At 43.1% G+C, this 16,265-nt stretch overlaps 1 protein-coding gene and 1 long non-coding RNA gene across 2 annotated transcripts; both read right to left on the bottom strand.

Moving 5' to 3' along the window:
• Window positions 1-5,559: 5,559 nt before the first annotated feature.
• Window positions 5,560-6,669, bottom strand: LOC115178100 (zinc finger protein 678-like). Its single transcript, XM_029739137.1, has one exon. The coding sequence runs from the start codon at window positions 6,667-6,669 to the stop codon at window positions 5,857-5,859; it is 813 nt and encodes a 270-aa protein (XP_029594997.1). The 3' UTR covers window positions 5,560-5,856.
• Window positions 6,670-6,811: 142 nt separating this feature from the next.
• Window positions 6,812-16,265, bottom strand: LOC115178110 (uncharacterized). The gene is made up of 2 exons (XR_003872553.1): window positions 16,228-16,265; window positions 6,812-6,950 (listed from the first exon to the last, which is right to left on the bottom strand). It is a non-coding gene; the product is annotated as an uncharacterized LOC115178110 (long non-coding RNA).

Raw genomic sequence — 16,265 nt, 5'->3', positions numbered from 1 at the left:
TAACAATATATACCATTCATTCATGGTAGTGGAAACAGATCATAGAAACAGGATTACAATGTTGATATATCGTGGATGGTCAGGACTTGTCTCTGTAGCTCTGTCTATGAATTTAAAAGTGGTTACATTTCTCCTCCAGACCCAAAAATCTCAGCTTTTTACCGAAAGAGGAGCAAGGAGACACTTTGTTATTCTTTCTACTGCTGATTGGCACTTTAAGAAGTTAAAGATGCATATTAAATACACACCAAAATATGTTACAGATACTAACAAAATGTCCCGTCACTCAGACAGTCAGTAAACACACAGCATCCAGCACAGCAAACAATCAATCAAATGTATTTTACATCAAAATGATCAAACCAAAGAGGGGGCACCAGCCTGCTCCTTCTCCATATCCAGAACACCAGCCTGCTCCTTCTCCATATCCAGAACACCAGCCTGCTCCTTCTCCATATTCAGAACACCAGCCTGCTCCTTCTCCATATCCAGAACACCAGCCTGCTCCTTCTCCATATCCAGAACACCAGCCTGCTCCTTCTCCATATCCAGAACACCAGCCTGCTCCTTCTCCATATCCAGAACACCAGCCTGCTCCTTCTCCATATCCAGAACACCAGCCTGCTCCTTCTCCATATCCAGAACACCAGCCTGCTCCTTCTCCATATCCAGAACACCAGCCTGCTCCTTCTCCATATTCAGAACACCAGCCTGCTCCTTCTCCTTCTCCAGAACACCAGCCTGCTCCTTCTCCATATCCAGAACACCAGCCTGCTCCTTCTCCATATCCAGAACACCAGCCTGCTCCTTCTCCATATTCAGAACACCAGCCTGCTCCTTCTCCATATTCAAAACACCAGCCTGCTCCTTCTCCATATTCAGAACACCAGCCTGCTCCTTCTCCATATTCAGAACACCAGCCTGCTCCTTCTCCATATTCAGAACACCAGCCTGCTCCTTCTCCATATCCAGAACACCAGCCTGCTCCTTCTCCATATCCAGAACACCAGCCTGCTCCTTCTCCATATCCAGAACACCAGCCTGCTCCTTCTCCATATCCAGAACACCAGCCTCCTCCTTCTCCATATTCAGAACACCAGCCTGCTCCTTCTCCATATCCAGAACACCAGCCTGCTCCTTCTCCATATCCAGAACACCAGCCTGCTCCTTCTCCTTCTCCAGAACACCAGCCTGCTCCTTCTCCATATCCAGAACACCAGCCTGCTCCTTCTCCATATCCAGAACAACAGCCTGCTCCTTCTCCATATTCAGAACACCAGCCTGCTCCTTCTCCATATTCAGAACAACAGCCTGCTCCTTCTCCATATCCAGAACACCAGCCTGCTCCTTCTCCATATCCAGAACACCAGCCTCCTCCTTCTCCATATCCAGAACACCAGCCTGCTCCTTCTCCATATTCAGAACACCAGCCTGCTCCTTCTCCATATTCAGAACACCAGCCTGCTCCTTCTCCATATTCAGAACACCAGCCTGCTCCTTCTCCATATTCAGAACACCAGCCTGCTCCTTCTCCATATCCAGAACACCAGCCTGCTCCTTCTCCATATCCAGAACACCAGCCTGCTCCTTCTACATATGAAGACTAGGGGCTCTATTCGATCCACTACGCCTAAATTCAGCTTTACAGTGTGATTGAAACTTTAAAGGGAATGTCCCCGGGCTTTAGTGGACACTGCATTCAAGGTTAACCCTGTACGCGTCGGCTCAATGCGAAATTACCGTTAACATTTTTCCATAGCAGAACCTGTGACACTTCAGCATTACAGACTGAATAGAGGTCTCCCCCTTAGTGCACAAATTTAATTCAATGAAACCAACATTTTTACTAAATTCACGAGGTTTAGAATGAAGAAATACACATTGGGTCCATGCTTACGAACATAAGAGACCGTTTCCATAAAAAAAAAAAAAATGTTTCTCTGGTACAAAATGCTCATCAGGAAATTAAAATCCTAAATTTACTGAAGAATGAATTGAATAAGGAAATATCTTTCTTCAGCCTTGCACACAAACACAGTGCAATTGCCTAATGACCATATTATATAGACTATATTACAGGGACACCTAAATGTAGGACCGACAACGTTGATATTGACTAATGACCATATTGTGGAAAGAATATGGTATGTTTACAAGGTTTAACCCTCCTTATCATCCTACAGATGGCAGTATTGCGGTCTCATTATCATCCTACAGATGGCAGTATTGCAGTCTCATTATCATCCTACAGATGGCAGTATTGCAGTCTCATTATCATCCTACAGATGGCAGTATTGCAGTCTCATTATCATCCTGCAGTATTGCAGTCTCATTATCATCCTACAGATGGCAGTATTGCAGTCTCATTATCATCCTACAGATGGCAGTATTGCAGTCTCATTATCATCCTACAGATGGCAGAATTGCAGTCTCATTATTATCCTGCAGATGGTAGTATTGCGGTCTCATTATCATCCTACAGATGGCAGTATTGCAGTCTCATTATCATACTACAGATGGCAGTATTACAGTCTCATTATCATCCTACAGATGGCAGTATTGAAGTCTCATTATCATCCTGCAGTATTGCAGTCTCATTATCATCCTGCAGTATTGCAGTCTCATTATCATCCTGCAGTATTGCAGTCTCATTATCATCCTACAGATGGCAGTATTGAAGTCTCATTATCATCCTGCAGTATTGCAGTCTCATTATCATCCTGCAGTATTGCAGTCTCATTATCATCCTACAGATGGCAGAATTGCAGTCTCATCATCCTACAGATGGCAGTATTGCAGTCTCATTATCATCCTACAGATGGCAGAATTGCAGTCTCATTATCATCCTACAGATGGCAGTATTGCACCCTCCTTATCATCCTACAGATGGCAGTATTGCAGTCTCATTATTATCCTACAGATGGCAGTATTGCAGTCTCATTATCATACTACAGATGGCAGTATTGCAGTCTCATTATCATCCTACAGATGGCAGTATTGCCGTCTCCTTATCATCCTACAGATGGCAGTATTGCCGTCTCCTTATCATCCTACAGATGGCAGTATTGCACCCTCCTTATCATCCTACAGATGGCAGTATTGCAGTCTCATTATCATCCTACAGATGGCAGTATTGCACCCTCCTTATCATCCTACAGATGGCAGTATTGCAGTCTCATTATCATCCTACAGATGGCAGTATTGCACCCTCCTTATCATCCTACAGATGGCAGTATTGCAGTCTCATTATCAGCCTACAGATGGCAGTATTGCAGTCTCATTATCATCCTACAGATGGCAGTATTGCAGTCTCCTTATCATCCTACAGATGGCAGTATTGCAGTCTCATCATACTACAGATGGCAGTATTGCAGTCTCATTATTATCCTACAGATGGCAGTATTGCGGTCTCATTATAATCCTACAGATGGCAGTATTGCAGTCTCATTATCATACTACAGATGGCAGTATTGCAGTCTCATTATCATCCTACAGATGGCAGTATTGCCGTCTCCTTATCATCCTACAGATGGCAGTATTGCCGTCTCCTTATCATCCTACAGATGGCAGTATTGCCATCTCATTATCATCCTGCAGTATTGTAGTTCTTTACAGAAGTGTATCTCGAGTCAGGAGGACTCGAATCAACAGTCTTGAAGGGGGAAGAATATTGGCACATTTCTAAAAGTTCCTAAACCCCTCGAACACAATGTTGGACTCCGTCAAAGTGTCCACCTCTCTCACTCAGAGAGAGCTACATCACAGAGGTCCGTCCGTCCGTCCCCCCCACTCCTCACTCAGAGAGAGCTACATCACAGAGGTCCGTCCGTCCGTCCGTCCCCCCCACTCCTCACTCAGAGAGAGCTACATCACAGAGGTCCGTCCGTCCGTCCCCCCCACTCCTCACTCAGAGAGAGCTACATCACAGAGGTCCGTCCGTCCGTCCCCCCCCACTCCTCACTCAGAGAGAGCTATATCACAGAGGTCCGTCCGTCCGTCCGTCCCCCACTCACTCCTCACTCAGAGAGAGCTACATCACAGAGGTCCGTCCGTCCGTCCCCCCCACTCCTCACTCAGAGAGAGCTACATCACAGAGGTCCGTCCGTCCCCCCCACTACTCACTCAGAGAGAGCTACATCACAGAGGTCCCCCCGTCCGTCCCCCCCCCCACTCCTCACTCAGAGAGAGCAACATCACAGAGGTCCGTCCGTCCCCCCCCACTCCTCACTCAGAGAGAGCTACATCACAGAGGTCCGTCCGTCCCCCCCACTCCTCACTCAGAGAGAGCTACATCACAGAGGTCCGTCCGTCCGTCCGTCCGTCCGCCCCCCCCCCCACTCAGAGAGAGCTACATCACAGAGGTCCGTCCGTCCCCCCCCACTCCTCACTCAGAGAGAGCTACATCACAGAGGTCCGTCCGTCCGTCCCCCCCACTCCTCACTCAGAGAGAGCTACATCACAGAGGTCCGTCCGTCCGTCCCCCCCACTCCTCACTCAGAGAGAGCTACATCACAGAGGTCCGTCCATCCGCCCGTCCCCCCCCCACTCCTCACTCAGAGAGAGCTACATCACAGAGGTCCGTCCGTCCCCCCCACTCCTCACTCAGAGAGAGCTACATCACAGAGGTCCGTCCGTCCGTCCCCCCCACTCCTCACTCAGAGAGAGCTACATCACAGAGGTCCGTCCGTCCGTCCCCCCCCCCCACTCCTCACTCAGAGAGAGCTACATCACAGAGGTCCGTCCGTCCGTCCCCCCCACTCCTCACTCAGAGAGAGCTACATCACAGAGGTCCGTCCGTCCGTCCGTCCTTCCTCCCCACTCCTCACTCAGAGGGAGCTACATCACAGAGGTCCGTCCGTCCGTCCGTCCGTCCCCCCCACTCCTCACTCAGAGAGAGCTACATCACAGAGGTCCGTCCGTCCGTCCCCCCCACTCCTCACTCAGAGAGAGCTACATCACAGAGGTCCGTCCGTCCGTCCGTCCGTCCCCCCCACTCCTCACTCAGAGAGAGCTACATCAGAGGTCCGTCCGTCCGTCCCCCCCACTCCTCACTCAGAGAGAGCTACATCACAGAGGTCCGTCCGTCCGTCCCCCCCACTCCACTCACTGCAGCGCTAGATACAATTTAGTGGAATAACACAAATCTACGAAAATAATCTAAACTTTTGTCACAGCGAACATACTAAATTCGTGACGGACAAAATAGATTGTGAGACACGCCATGTACTTCTTACGTGATTTGGGTTTGTGGGTTCACATTTTGTTTACTTTTTCCTGAGATCTCTGCCAAGCAGGAAAACACAAGCAGCTTACTGCTCCTGCAACCAACACAAGCATAGGGTTAACCGCTTTAATTGAGCAAAGCAAAGTAAATCCCTGATTGTAAATTAGCTGAAACGCATTTTCTGCCAGAGAACCTGTTTTTACATTTTAAAATGGTTGTTTATGCCAATCCATTTAATAATTACAATTTTAACAACTTTTCCAACATCATTAAAATCTGTGTGTTCTAAATTTCTATTCAATCGATTCAAATCCATAATCAAAATAAAATACACATTTTTAAAATTGTAACTTTATTGTAATCATGTCTCAAAAGGAAAAAACTAAAGTAGAGGCCTATTTTTTTGGGGGGGGAGATTTTATATAAACAATATGATTTAATGTGGCATCAACAAACAAACAAAAAAACACTCAAAAACATAAGTCAGAACACAGCCTGTCTATTCTCTCATGTGATTTCAGGTCCTCAGTCCGGGGAAAATGTCTTTCCACAATTAGGTTCCCTAACTAAAACGATTTCCAAACTGTGTTTATGTTCTCATGCCCTTTCAAATTCCCTAACTTGGAACAATGTTAAGGCTTCTCTGCAGAGTGTATTCTCTTATGTTTGTTTAAGTTCCCTAACTGGGTAAAACTCTTTCCACACTGGGAACAGGGGTAAGGCTTCTCTCCAGAGTGTATTCTCTTATGTTTGTTCAGGTTTCCTAACTGGATAAAACTCTTTCCACAATGGGAGCAGTGATAAGGTGTCTCTCCAGAGTGTATTCTCGAATGCTCTTTTAGGTTCCCTAACTTGGTAAAATCCTTTCCACACTGGGCGCAATGGTAAGGTTTCTCCCCTGTGTGTGTCCTCTCATGCTCTTTCAGATTATCTAACAACCTAAAATTCTTTCCACAATGGGAACAGGGGTAAGGCTTCTCTCCAGAGTGTATTCTCTTATGTTTGTTCAGGCTCCCTAACTGGGTAAATCTCTTTTCACAATGGGAGCAGTGGTAAGGCTTATCTCTAGAGTGTATGATCTCATGCTTTTTTAGGTTCCCTAACTGGGTAAAATCCTTTCCACACTGGGAGCATTGGTAAGGTTTCTCCCCTGTGTGTGTCCTCTCATGCTCCCTCAGATTATCTAACAACCTAAAATTCTTTCCACAATGGGAACAGGGGTACGGTTTCTCTCCAGAGTGAATTTTCTTGTGTTTGTTTAGGTTTCCTAACTGGGTAAAACTATTTCCACACTCGGAGCAATGGTAAGGTTTCTCCCCTGTGTGTGTCCTCTCATGCTCCTTCAGAGTATCTAACAATCGAAAATTCTTTCCACAATGGGAACAAGCGTAAGGCTTCTCTCCAGAGTGTATTCGCTTATGTTTGTTCAGGCTCCCTAACCACATAAAACTATTTCCACATTGGGAGCAGTGATAAGGCTTTTCTCCTGTGTGTATTCTCTTATGTTTTTTCAGGCTCCCTAACAAAGTAAAACTATTTCCACACTGGGAGCATTGGAAGGGCTTTTCTCCTATGTGTGTCCTTTTATGCTCTTTCAGCTTCCATGACCACTTAAAACTCATATTACACTGGAAGCAGTGGTGTTGTCTCTCTGGTTTGGGCGTCTCTGGGTCTGGTTCCTCTGAAGAACTCTTCCTTCTGTCAGAGTGAGAGTCTGGTCTCTCTCCTGCCAAAGACAAACAAAGTATTTAGTTAAACAGAGACCTGAATGTAACCTCATGATAAAACGGTCTTCCTATGAGGTTAAATCTAGACTAGATCCCTCATTATAAAACAGTACATTTGGATCGTGGATACTGATTGGTTAATAGCCGTTAGTTATTCATGACGATCCCTGGGTAATGCCTGTTAACAATTGTATTTGAATTATCCCTATACATCCACTGTCCCACAGCCAAGCCAGGTAATTTATAAACTAATCTCCACTGTCCCACAGCCAAGCCAGGCAATTTATAAACTAATCTCCACTGTCCCACAGCCCTGCCAGGCAATTTATAAACTATTATCCACTGTCCCATAGCCCTGCCAGGCAATTTATAAACTAATCTCCACTGTCCCACAGCCAAGCCAGGCAATTTATAAACTATTATCCACTGTCCCACAGCCAAGCCAGGCAATTTATAAACTAATCTCCACTGTCCCACAGCCAAGCCAGGCAATTTATAAACTAATCTCCACTGTCCCACAGCCAAGCCAGGCAATTTATAAACTAATCTCTACTGTCCCACAGCCCTGCCAGGCAATTTATAAACTAATCTCCACTGTCCCACAGCCCTGCCAGGCAATTTATAAACTAATCTTCACTGTCCCACAGCCCTGCCAGGCAATTTATAAACTAATCTCCACTGTCCCACAGCCAAGCCAGGCAATTTATAAACTCATCTCCACTGTCCCATAGCCAAGCCAGGCAATTTATAAACTAACCTCCACTGTCCCACAGCCCTGCCAGGCAATTCATAAACTAATCTCCACTGTCCCACAGCCCTGCCAGGCAATTTATAAACTAACCTCCACTGTCCCACAGCCCTGCCAGGCAATTCATAAACTAATCTCCACTGTCCCACAGCCCAGCCAGGCAATTTATAAACTAATCTCCACTGGAAAAAAAGCATCTAGACATTATTACCCCGTTCTTCTAGTCTAGCAGTTGGTTTGTAACAGAGGGGATTTGTATCAACTTTGCCGTCTACCTCTCTGACCTTTGAAACGGAGTAATTTTATATTTAAAATAAAATATGTATTAGATCTTATTTTTTTAGTGATTTTATTATTGAATAGAAATTTCTAAAATCGAATTTCCCTGTTGGTTTGCAACTAGAATAGTAGCATAAAGGGAGACTGCAACTTCCTGATTGGGCCTTGTGTTTTTATCCCCACCAATGCTCATTACATTTACATTACATTTAAGTCATTTAGCAGACGCTCTTATCCAGAGCGACTTACAAATTGGTGCATTCACCTTATGATATCCAGTGGAACAACCACTTTACAATAGTACATCTATATATTTTTTTTTGGGGGGGGGGTTAGAAGGATTACTTTATCCTATCCCAGGTATTCCTTAACGAGGTGGGGTTTCAGGTGTCTCCGGAAGGTGGTGATTGACTCCGCTGTCCTGGCATCGTGGGGGAGCTTGTTCCACCATTGGGGTGCCAGAGCTGCTGGAACAGTGGTGGAACAAGCTAAAAAAAATGTTAAAAATGCTAAAAAAAAATGTTAAAATGTAGTAGCATAAAGGGAGATGGTGTTTTTTTCAGCTCATTAAGAAGTGCTAGCGGCCGTGACTGAGGGCAAACAACGCTTGTCTTGGGGGGTGTTATTTTGATGTGGGTGTTTCTTGGGTGTATTTGCCATTGAAATCACAACAGACAAAGGGGAGTAGTGAGTAAAAAAAAAAAAACTTTGCTGAAGAGAATTAACGTTTTTTTGAAGTTGAGGACTTCTCCCCCCTTTCTCACTGACTCGCCATCTCTAATTCAGTTCTATGTGTAGGCTAAATCCTGCGCTGACCTTGTGTTTAGCCAAGCTGACAGCAGCTAGCTAGCATAGCTTGGTGATAGCTGCAGCTGGCTATCCTATCTAGCTGACATTTCTCGGTCAAATCAGTGATGCTAAAACAGCAAGAGAGAGAGAGAGAGTGTCTAGACTGTGTTTCAATAAGACACTAGTTCTACAACACCTTACTACAAAAATAGCTGGCAAATGTAGTTTCAACGTTTCATCATGTAAATAAATACACGTTTCCGTGGAAACGATATTGACAACTGCCAGTTGAATGCTCAGTCAGCTCAGCTGTCCTACAAAACATTACTCTGGTAACTATATATACATAACAGACTAGTTTTGTCTCGTCTCTCCTCATGTCCGATGTTAGATCTTTCCTGGGGGGTAAAATCCCAGAACTATACTGAAGTCCAGTGTTAATGCTAAATTGTAATTATTTCACCTCTACTGCCTATTTATTGCCTTTTTACCTCCCTACTCTTCTACATTACACTGTAATATAGATATTTATATTGTGTTATTGACTGTACGTTTGTTTATGTGTAACTTTTGTGTTGTTGTTTTTTTGTGTCGCACTGCTTTGCTTTATCTTGGCCAGGTCGCAGTTGTAAATGAGAACTTGTTCTCAACTAGCCTACCTGGTTAAATAAAGAACTTGTTCTCAACTGGCCACCTGGTTAAATAAAGGACTTGTTCTCAACTGGCCACCTGGTTAAATAAAGGACTTGTTCTCAACTGGCCTACCTGGTTAAATAAAGGACTTGTTCTCAACTGGCCGACCTGGTTAAATAAAGGACTTGTTCTCAACTAGCCTACCTGGTTAAATAAAGGACTTGTTCTCTACTGGCCTACCTGGTTAAATAAAGGACTTGTTCTCAACTGGCCGACCTGGTTAAATAAAGGTGAAATAAAATAAATAAAATATAAAACCCAACATGCTACAATTTCAATGATTTTTCTTACAGTTACAGTTCATATAAGGAAATCAGTCAATTTAAATGAATTAATTGGGTCCTAATCTACGGATTTCACATGACTGGGAATACAGATATGCATCTGTTGGTCACAGTTACCTTTAAAAGGTAAGGGGCTTGGATCAGAAAACCAGTCAGTATCTGCTGTGACCATTTGCCTCATGTAATGTGACACATCTCCTACACATAGAGTTGATCAGACTGTTGATTGTGGTCCTGTGGAATGTTGTCCCACCTCCTCTTCAATGGCTGTGTGTGAAATTCCTGGATATTGATGGGAACTGGAACACGCTGTCGTAGATGTCGATCCAGAGCATCCCAAACATGCTCAATGGGTGACATGTCTGCAAGCCATGGAAGAACTGGGACATTTTCACTCTTCCAGGAATTGTGTACAGATCCTAGCGACATTATCATGCTGAAACGAAGTGATGGCGGGGGATGAATGGCACGAAAATGTGCCTTAGGATCTCATCACGGTATCTCTCTCTGCATTCAAATTGCCAATGATAAAACGTAATTGTGTTCGTTTGTCCGTAGATTATGCCTGCCCATACCATAACCCCACCTCCACCATGGGGCCCATACCATAACCCCACCACCACCATGGGGCCCAATACCATAACCCCACCACCACCAGGGGGCCCAATACCATAACCCCACCTCCACCATGGGGCCCATACCATAACCCCACCACCACCATGGGGCCCAATACCATAACCCCACCACCACCAGGGGGCCCAATACCATAACCCCACCTCCACCATGGGGCCCAATACCATAACCCCACCTCCACCATGGGACCCATACCATAACCCCACCTCCACCATGGGGCCCAATACCATAACCCCACCTCCACCATGGGGCCCAATACCATAACCCCACCTCCACCATGGGGCCACTCTGTTCACAACGTTGACATCAGCAAACCGCTCGCCCCACACGACGCCGTACACGCTGTCTGCCATCTGCCCGGTACAGTGGAAACCGGGATTAATCCGTGAAGAGCACATTTCTCCAGCGTGCCAGAGGCCATCGAAGGTGACAGGGAGTCCTGAGGTGAGCATTGGCCCACTTAAGTCGGTTACAACTCTGAACTGCAGTCAGGTCAAAACCCTGGTGAGGACGACGAGCACGCAGATGAGCTTCCCAGAGATGGTTTCTGACAGTTTTGTGCAGAAAATCTTTGGTTGTGCAAAACCCACAATTTCATCAGCTGTCAGGGTGGCTGGTCTTAAATGAAGAAGCTGGTCCTGGGTTGCCGTGGTTACACGTGGTCTGCGGTTATGAGGCCGGTTGGACGTACTGCCAAATTCTCTAAAACGACATTGGAGGCGGCTTATGGTAGAGAAATTAACATTCAATTCTCTGGCAACAGCTCTGGTGGACATTCCTTCAGTCAGCATGCCAATTGCACACTCCCTCAAAACTTGAAACATCTGTGGCATTGTGTTGCATGACAAAACTGCAAATTTGGGTGGCCTTTTAATGTCCCCAGCACAAGGTGCACCTGTGTAATGATCATGATGTTTAATCGGCTTTTTGATATGCCACACCTGTCAGGTGGATTGATTATCTTGGCAAAGGAGAAATGTTCACTAACAGGGATGGAAACAAATTTGTGCGCAAAATTAGAGAGAAAGAAGCTTTTAGTGCGTATGGAAAATTTCTGGAATCTTTTTATTCAGGCTCCTGAAACATGGGACCAACACTTTACATGTTGCATTTATATATTTTTGTTAACTGTACTAACATCCCTACAGATGAAGGCTACATCAACATTGCCCAGCTTGAGGCGTAGATACTCACGCTCCTATCACAGCCATTCAACTCTAACTGTTTTTAAAGTCACCATTGTCCTCACGGTGAAATCCCTGAGCAGTTTCCTTCCTCTCCGGCAACTGAGTTAGGTAGGAACGCCTGTATCTTTGTAGTGACTGGGTGTAGTGATAAATCTAAAGCAGAGCTGGGCGGTATATACAGGTTGGGTTTTGGGGTTTTTACTTTACCTTCTACACCGGTATTTGAACGTTTGGTTTGTTAAAAATATGATACACAGTGTGTAACGTCCATTTTGTATAGTTTTACTTCGCTACTTGAGTCATATCTCTTTCCACGTCCCCCCGCTGTCACTCAAGGACCGCATTTCACGTTTCCTCAACATAAATCTATTTTATTACACTATTAGCTTGTGTTTCTCACAACTACAAACAGCTAAGTTTTGTATTTTATTAGCAAGTTGTTCCTCAATCTTGTTAGTTAGCCGCTAATGCTAATCGCTAGCTAATAAATGTACTGAGTCAGAGCAAGAGTAATTAGCTGTACAGTCTGATCCTACCAGTGATGGTGTACAACCTAAATCAGCATTTAAAAAAATAATAATTTAGTCATTTAGCAGACGCTCTTATCCAGAGCGACTTACAGTAGTGAATGCATACATTTCATTTCATGCATTTATTTTTTTGTACTGGCCCCCCCGTGGGAATCGAACCCACAACCCTGGCGTTGCAAACACCATGCTCTACCAACGGAGCCACAGGGAAGACCAGCATGTTGTTTGTGCAACAGTGTCTTCTAAATTAAAGAGGTAAACGCAAAAGCAAGAATATGTTTGCTACATGAAGGAGCTAAGAGAAAACATTCAAATGTAGCCAAAGATAATAGGGTCCCCAAGGAAACACCAATCAACACATTAGTTCCTACCCGTGTCACAATAACTCCCTCCTTGGCATTTCCAATCGTTGTCATGTCAAAACACACTATTATATTCTACCTGTAATTAGAATAGATATTCTATTGCCACGATTCCAACAGTTAACCCAAGTGTTTTGCTCTAAATCGCAAGTCAAAATTACAACACTTGGTTTAAAAAAATAAGGCCCAGATTACTTGCCCGTATCGTGGCAGTGTGGAAATGATCTCGAATGCAGATATTGGATGAAAATTAGGACTTTTTTGGGGGGGGGGGGTTGAAGTTGAATTGAACAGTATAAAACCAATCAGAATGGAGAAAAACCCATTGAAATAACCCAGAATATTTGTTTTGCCACCCTGGGATCACTAATCAAATCAAATCAAAGTGTATTTGTCACGTGCTCCGAATACAACAGGTGTAGTAGACCTCACAGTGAAATGCTGAATACAACAGGTGTAGTAGACCTCACAGTGAAATGCTGAATACAACAGGTGTAGTAGACCTTACAGTGAAATGCTGAATACAACAGGTGTAGTAGACCTCACAGTGAAATGCTGAATACAACAGGTGTAGTAGACCTCACAGTGAAATGCTGAATACAACAGGTGTAGTAGACCTCACAGTGAAATGCTGAATACAACAGGTGTAGTAGACCTCACAGTGAAATGCTGAATACAACAGGTGTAGTAGACCTTACAGTGAAATGCTGAATACAGAGAGTAGCAGCAGCGTAAAAGAGGGGTTGGGGGGGGGCACACAATGCAGATAGTCCGGGTAGCCATTTGATTACCTGTTCAGGAGTCTTATGGCTTGGGGGTAAAAAGTGTTGAGAAGCCTTTTTGGTCCTAGACTTGGCGCTCCGGTACCGCTTGCCATGCGGTAGTAGAGAGAACAGTCTATGACTAGAGGTGGCTGGGATCTTTGACAATTTGTAGGGCTTTCCTCTGACACCGCCTGGTGTAGAGGTCCTGGATGGCAGGCAGCTTGGCCCCAGTGCTGTACTGGCTGGGATCTTTGACTATGTTTAGGGTCTTCCTCTGACACCGCCCGGTGTAGAGGTCCTGGATGGCAGGCAGCTTGGCCCCAGTGATGTACTGGCTGGGATCTTTGACATGTAGTACTTTTGGCCATATCGCCCAGCCTTACATCTAAAGTGTAATTAATAACTTCACCTTTGCTCAAAGGGATGTTAAACAGCCATCACTAACATTGAGAGACTGCTGCCAACATACTGACTCAAATCTCAAGCCACTTTAATAATGGGACAAATTGATGTAATTAAATGTATCACTAGTCACTTTAAAACAATGCTGCTTTATATAATGTTTTCATACCCTACATTACTCATCTCATATGTATATACTGTACTCTATACCACCTACTGCATCTTGCCTATGCCGTTAGGCCATCGCTCATCCATTTATTTATATGTACATATTCTTATTCATTCCTTTACACTTGTGTGTACAAGGTAGTTGTGAAATTGTTAGGTTAGATTACTTGTTAGATATTACTGCACGGTCGGAACTAGAAGCACAAGCATTTCGCTACACTCGCATTAACACCTGCTAACCATGTGTATGTGACAAATAAAATTTGATTTGATTTGACATTCAATGTCTGCTTTTTTTGTGGTTTTTTTGTTTTTGTTACCCCATAATGACATCACAATACCTCATAATGACATCACAATACCCCATAATGACATCACAATACCCCATAATGACATCACAATACCCCATAATGACATCTACCAATAGGTGCCCTTCTTTGTGAGGCATTTGAATGTATATTTTTTGTATATACACTACCGGTCAAATGTTTTAGATCTCAGTCAAGGGTTTTTCTTTATTTTTTACTATTTTCTACATTGTATAGACAGAGTATCTACACTCTGTTCCTCAAGAAAATGGAGAATGACATCACAACTTCTCCTCAGACCAACTCCTTCAAGTTTGAAGTTGTGTCTTAAAAAAAAATACTTTCGCTCAAAAAAAAAAACATGTTTTGTTTGTTTGTTTATTTGTTTGCCCTTTAGTGTAATTTACATGTATGTAACACTTATCAACAGGAAAAGTTACAACAATAACAACAAAAAATCCCCGGAGGACGTCTAACAATTCCTACAGTACAGAAACAACATATTCAAGAGAATAATGTCCTTTTAAAAATCACACGTTAGTTCAACAACTGCAGAGTTTGTCCTCCTGTTTTATAAGATAGTACTCACTGTATTTACTGGTGTTAATCAGATCAATGTCCCTGTTTTATTAGATAGTACTCACTGTATTTACTGGTGTTAATCAGATCAATGTCCCTGTTTTATTAGATAGTACTCACTGTATTTACTGGTGTTAATCAGATCAATGTCCCTGTTTTATAAGATAGTACTCACTTTATTTACTGGTGTTAATCAGATCAATGTCCCTGTTTTATAAGATAGTACTCACTGTATTTACTGGTGTTAATCAGATCAATGTCCCTGTTTTATTAGATAGTACTCACTGTATTTACTGGTGTTAATCAGATCAATGTCCCTGTTTTATTAGATAGTACTCACTGTATTTACTGGTGTTAATCAGATCAATGTCCCTGTTTTATTAGATAGTACTCACTGTATTTACTGGTGTTAATCAGATCAATGTCCCTGTTTTATTATATAGTACTCACTGTATTTACTGGTGTTAATCAGATCAATGTCCCTGTTTTATTAGATAGTACTCACTGTATTTACTGGTGTTAATCAGATCAATGTCCCTGTTTTATTAGATAGTACTCACTGTATTTACTGGTGTTAATCAGATCAATGTCCCTGTTTTATTAGATAGTACTCACTGTATTTACTGGTGTTAATCAGATCAATGTCCCTGTTTTATTAGATAGTACTCACTGTATTTACTGGTGTTAATCAGATCAATGTCCCTGTTTTATAAGATAGTACTCACTGTATTTACTGGTGTTAATCAGATCAATGTCCCTGTTTTATTAGATAGTACTCACTGTATTTACTGGTGTTAATCAGATCAATGTCCCTGTTTTATTAGATAGTACTCACAGTATTTACTGGTGTTAATCAGATCAATGTCCCTGTTTTATTATATAGTACTCACTGTATTTACTGGTGTTAATCAGATCAATGTCCCTGTTTTATTAGATAGTACTCACTGTATTTACTGGTGTTAATCAGATCAATGTCCCTGTTTTATTAGATAGTACTCACTGTATTTACTGGTGTTAATCAGATCAATGTCCCTGTTTTATTAGATAGTACTCACTGTATTTACTGGTGTTAATCAGATCAATGCCCCTGTTTTATAAGATAGTACTCACTGTATTTACTGGTGTTAATCAGATCAATGTCCCTGTTTTATTAGACAGTACTCACTGTATTTACTGGTGTTAATCAGATCAATGTCCCTGTTTTATAAGATAGTACTCACTGTATTTACTGGTGTTAATCAGATCAATGTCCCTGTTTTATTAGACAGTACTCACTGTATTTACTGGTGTTAATCAGATCAATGTCCCTGTTTTATAAGATAGTACTCACTGTATTTACTGGTGTTAATCAGATCAATGCCCCTGTTTTATAAGATAGTACTCACTGTATTTACTGGTGTTAATCAGATCAATGTCCCTGTTTTATTAGACAGTACTCACTGTATTTACTGGTGTTAATCAGATCAATGTCCCTGTTTTATTAGATAGTACTCACTGTATTTACTGGTGTTAATCAGATCAATGCCCCTGTTTTATTAGATAGTACTCACTGTATTTACTGGTGTTAATCAGATCTCCAGTCTTCTCT

This window comes from Salmo trutta, chromosome 38 (assembly GCF_901001165.1).
Source record: "Salmo trutta chromosome 38, fSalTru1.1, whole genome shotgun sequence".
NCBI classification, from domain to species: Eukaryota; Metazoa; Chordata; class Actinopteri; order Salmoniformes; family Salmonidae; genus Salmo; species Salmo trutta.
Note: the sequence above shows the minus strand (reverse complement) of the source record. Positions and strands in the feature narration are given on the sequence as shown.